The 4,962-nt window shown below is 49.6% G+C and overlaps 1 protein-coding gene across 1 annotated transcript; it reads left to right on the top strand.

The window, feature by feature from the left end:
- Positions 1 to 489: 489 nt before the first annotated feature.
- ANKRD34C (ankyrin repeat domain 34C) lies at positions 490 to 2,097 on the top strand. Its single transcript, XM_086958955.1, has one exon. The coding sequence runs from the start codon at positions 496 to 498 to the stop codon at positions 2,095 to 2,097; it is 1,602 nt and encodes a 533-aa protein (XP_086815081.1). The 5' UTR covers positions 490 to 495.
- The last annotated feature ends 2,865 nt before the right edge of the window (positions 2,098 to 4,962 follow it).

Here is a 4,962-nt window from a genome sequence, read left to right as displayed (position 1 = left end):
CTATTTGCACTAGAAAAAAAATCATAAGCCTTTTTGAAAGAAAATTGATTTTTCAATGCAAGTTGTTCTTCCTACAATACTGTATTAATACATTGATATAAAAAAGGGGATATAGGAAATTAGATATTGTTCTGTAGTGGTAATTGGGAATCCTGTAAATACAGCAGCAAGCAGTAGTAGGGGCAATTACCCCGGCTTGTGCAAAAACTGCCAATTCTCACAGCTAATGTAATCTTTTCAATTGATAGTGAAGATGAATTTCACAGCGTATGCCAGAGCCCATAGACCCTACAGCCTCCCTTTACCAGGTTGCAAGTTGTGGTATCATGGCACACACTGATGCTCTCAGTCGCTGTCCACAGGTTCAAGCTAGAGTATTCTGAGCAGAAAGTAATGCCCTGACTTCATGATGTGCCCCAGCCAATGAGATACTCGCTTACCTTTCCTTTCCATTTTCACAGGTGATGGTGACCGCCCTTGACGCCCCGGGATGCGATGGATGAAGTGAGGGAGCTCCGGACCGATGGGAACTCCCTCCTGAAGGCTGTGTGGCTGGGGCGGCTGCGTCTGGCCCGCCTCCTGCTGGAAGGTGGCGCCTACATCAACGAGAGCAACGAGAAGGGGGAGACGGCCCTGATGATCGCCTGCCTGACAATGCACCAGGACCAGCAGAGTAGCAGCAAGGCCAAGATGGTGAAATACCTTCTAGAGAGGCAGGCAGACCCCAACATTCAGGACAAGGCAGGCTGCACTGCCCTCATTCACGCCTGCATGTCCGGGGCTGGAGGGGACGTGGTGTCCCTGCTGCTGGACAATGGGGCGGACCCCAGCCTGGTGGACCACACTGGGGCCTCTGCCCTGGTCCATGCGATCAACATGAATGACAAGGAAGCACTGGGGCATCTCCTCACCGCATGCAAAGCCAAAGGCAAAGAGGTGATCATCATAACCACTGACAAGTCCACTTCCGGTTCACACAGCACCAGGCAATACCTCAATGTACCTCCATCCCCGCGGCTGGAAGAGAGGGCGCCCAGAGCCCTCGCACAGGCTATGCCAGCCTCAGACCCCCAGCTAAAAACAGCAGCACCGCTGCCACCCACTAGTGGCAGAGCAGAGGACTTCTTGAACGTCCACCCACTGCACTCCAACACATGCTATTCCCCTAAGGTACCCAAGGAGCAACCATCGCCCACTAGGAAGCTGGGCAACCCGAGAAGGGCACGCTTACCCCAGCTGAAGCGACTCCAGTCCGAGCCCTGGGGCCTGATTGCCCCTTCAGTTTTAGCTGCCAGCCAATGCCAAGAGGAGCCCAAGCGCGTCAGCTCTGATGAAGGGAATCTCCAGGGTGACCTGGCACCCGCCAGGAGATCGATGTTGCCCCGAAGTAACAGCGCTGAAAGCCAAGAGGGGGGTCCTCTCTTTCCATCATTGAGCGATCAGGCGCGGAGGGGATCCTCCTGCTCTGCCCCAGTGTCCCGGAAAACATCCTATGAACAAGCCCAGTCGCCCCACCAGACCCTGGCACGACACAGCTCCGTCCCTGTCAATCAAGAGAGAACCCATGATGCTGGCACGGAAGCATCGCTGCTACCGGAGGGCATGGCTGGGACTGGACACTACGAGTCAGACTCACTTTTGTACTGTGGATCAGGGCAGGCCTATGGTCCAGAACAGACTGGGAAGGTGCCCCCAATGCGGAAGATGCTCGGCAGTTCCTACTCTGCCTTGTCCAGCAGTTCGCGGGATTCCTTGGACAGTGCCAGCAGCGCCTCACCTGGGGTAACGCGCCACAGGCCGCCAGGTCTCCTGGAGAGACGGGGCTCAGGGACCTTACTGCTGGACCACATCTCTCACACTAGACCAGGCCATCTGCCTCCCTTGAACATTAACCCTAATCCACCCATCCCAGACATAGGGAGTAAAAGCACATCCTCTTCGCCGATCACAGGAGGGATGAAGTCGCCATCCTCTTTCACAACCCTCTCGGCACTGAGGCTGGATCACAGGTCCAAGAAAAAACTTCTTCGAAGGCACTCTATGCAGGCTGAGCAGATGAAGCATCTCCTGGCCTCTGAGGAAATAGTGCTTCTGTAGGTGTGTTGGCCTACACGGTCTTTAATCTGCCCAGGCTCTTCTACTGAGCAAATCGCTTCTTTGGTATTTTGGGATGTCTGTCCCAATGCAGAGTCCACAAAGGAGCTCTACCAGCAGCAAGCTTGGGCTCCCTGGCAGCAGAAGAAGGGAAGAGTCAGGGACAGGTCTTCTTAGCTACCCCCGTACAAGGAAGAGGAGTGCGGCTTTGTAGAGCCAAAGGGCCATACTGTAGCATAGGACAGGCCACAGTGACAGCACTTTACAGCTTTCAGAACTTATCTGTCCATAGAAAAAGCTCTGCAATGAATGTGGCGTCCCACTTTAGCCTGAGGACACATCGGAGGAGAAGATGGCGGACCATCGCTGGGGCACTACACGGCGTGTACTGCACCGAATGTCCCAGTTAGGTTCACTGTAGCAGCACCTTGAGGCATGCAGTAAAGCCTTGCCAAAATGCAGCACTGCACCAAGAACCTTCAGGACCACAAAAGCAGTGCAACCAAATATTTAAAAGAGGACCAGAGGAAGGGGACCACAGGAACACAGATGAGTACTAACCAATAAATAAACAACTGGAGCACACATGCTAGAGGGGAGAGATGCCCATTCTAGCTCAGTTCAAGCAACAGAGCTACAGGCGCAGAGAACAATTCCACGGGCGAGACTCCCAGGACAGGCGAATGACTGGAACAGACATGAAGAGGGCTTTGGATGTATGAATGTACAGCCTAGAGGACTGCGCTACAAGGTCACAGCAGCACACAACATGGTCTCAGTGAAGATAGGCCACAGTAACACCACTGCACAGCCTCAGGATGGTCACTACTACACGGCTATGAAATGAATCATTGCAGGACTTTGTGGAAGGAAGACCAGACTTTAGGGTGTCAAAAACAGTGCAATGGGTCTGCAAAAACAGGAACAACACTGTGCACTGGGAGGGTTACCGAAGACAGCATTACTGCAAAAGCTTGGCTGCATGGCCCAAACATTAGGAATATAAGGTATCAAGACACACAGGGCCAGGGAGAAGCACATATTATTAGCCTCAAAGAAAGCCTGGCCTACTTTATTTACATTTGCTGAGGAAGGGTAAATATATTTCAAGAAGTTCTGATTTGTAAGTAATTGGAAAGCCCTCTCTGAGATCCTACCCTGTGAGCAGTGTGACCTGGGACATGATGAACCTGGAAGTGATGTTGATGTACAGCTCAATTCAGGGGGTAGGAGGCTAACTTGTAGGAGCATCTGGCATTGCTGGTATGTCTGGACGGACGTCAGTTTTTAGGCAGATTCTTTGCTGTTTGTGGGTTTGTTTTATCATCTGGTGAGTCCGTTTTTACTGTTGATTTTCTTGATTTTACCACAAACATGGCCTCCAGCAAGCACAAATTCAATGCAGTCGCCCATACCCTTCAAAACATCTTTATAACGTGTCTTTACAAGTTCTAAACTGCCACCATTTGCAAATGTGGGCCACTTTTATTTTGATGCCCTCGTCTATTTTCTGTTCTAGTCCGACCCAGGCTCCAGTCCTAGCTCTGTCCCCACATAAAGCGCTTGATGAGCCCCTGTTGGATATAACCCATTACTCAAATCCCCTACATTTCTGTAATGATGAGCGGCCTCCAAAACCTTACCAGGACTTTCAGATTTCCCAAAGAAGTACAGAAGCAGATGTTGGACACGTTTCATAATGCACACCTGGGACTGCCCAGCCAGGGGTTGCGTCTACTGGACAACTGGGCAATTGGACGTGGAAAGAAGCGGATCTGACGAATCAATCTTTAGCTTCATCACATTTTGCTATAGAGCATATTTTACAATGCGGATTAAAACCGTCTTTTGTTGTTTTTCAAAACATTTTTCTCTATTTGTAACAATACACAGACGGTCGTTTTATGCAACTTATTTTAATATGGTAGCCGAAATCTAGGAAGACATTTTTTGTCATCAATAGAAGTGAGTGGCATCTTTGTTACAGAGCTGCAGATTAACCTGAAGATCATTTATGTTTCCAGTAAATCTGATTGGCTAGTCTTTCCCAGGTGGGGCGGAGAGATGCTGACATGAGTAGCGCCTCCAGGACGGTTTTACGACGGGACAACGCAGGGAAATACATTGCATGCCTTTACCACGCATTTTTTTGCCACTCATGTTTTTACCATGCATATGCTTTTACAACGCAAGCCATAACCACGAATTGTTTTTATATATAAAAATAATGCATTAAGTTACCTTAAATGCATGGTAAGGGCTGCGCTGTAAAGGCATGCACGTGGTAAAAATATGCGTGCTAAAAATGCGTGGTAAAGGCACAACGAGGTAAAATCGTACTGTTGTATCTATGTACAGGAATCCCTAGCACTGAAGAACAGGAGTGCTGAGGTACCACCCAGGATTGCTTCTAATGAAGCAGGGTGCTCATGGGCTTTCAAATCTTATTGGGTGGAGATGTGGTGTTCTCTGAGGAGGTGGCCCTTCAGCTCCTTTCTGAATTGCCGAAGGGTTGGGGCAGTTCTGATATTGATGCTGCTGTCCCAGTGATACCCTTTGGATGCCAAGGGTAGCATTACCAACATCTGAGTGGCGTTTAGAGATAGGCAGTGTCTGGGGTCTATGCTTCTGTTAGTTGTTGCTGGGGCACAGGACACATTTTCTAAACGTTGTTAGCTCATTGTTAAAACATTGTAGTCTACAGTGTTCGTGAGCACAGTAATGACAGAATGTCTGCTTTAGCGAGCTTTCTCCGAGTTTGAAATGTTGTTACCCAGTCCTATCTTCACTCTGGAAGCCTTTAACTTTCAGAAATATTTACACACATTACTGGAAGGTGTGCTGTGCTGGGTGGGGATGGCATCTAGC

This window comes from Lissotriton vulgaris, chromosome 2_1 (assembly GCF_964263255.1).
Source record: "Lissotriton vulgaris chromosome 2_1, aLisVul1.2, whole genome shotgun sequence".
Classification (NCBI taxonomy): Eukaryota; Metazoa; Chordata; class Amphibia; order Caudata; family Salamandridae; genus Lissotriton; species Lissotriton vulgaris.
This window is presented reverse-complemented; position numbering and strand designations above follow the sequence as displayed.

What these genes read in the sequence shown, in the direction of transcription:
- ANKRD34C (XM_086958955.1), top strand. Translation starts at nt 496, where the DNA reads ATGGATGAAGTGAGGGAGCTCCGGACCGATGGGAACTCCCTCCTGAAG.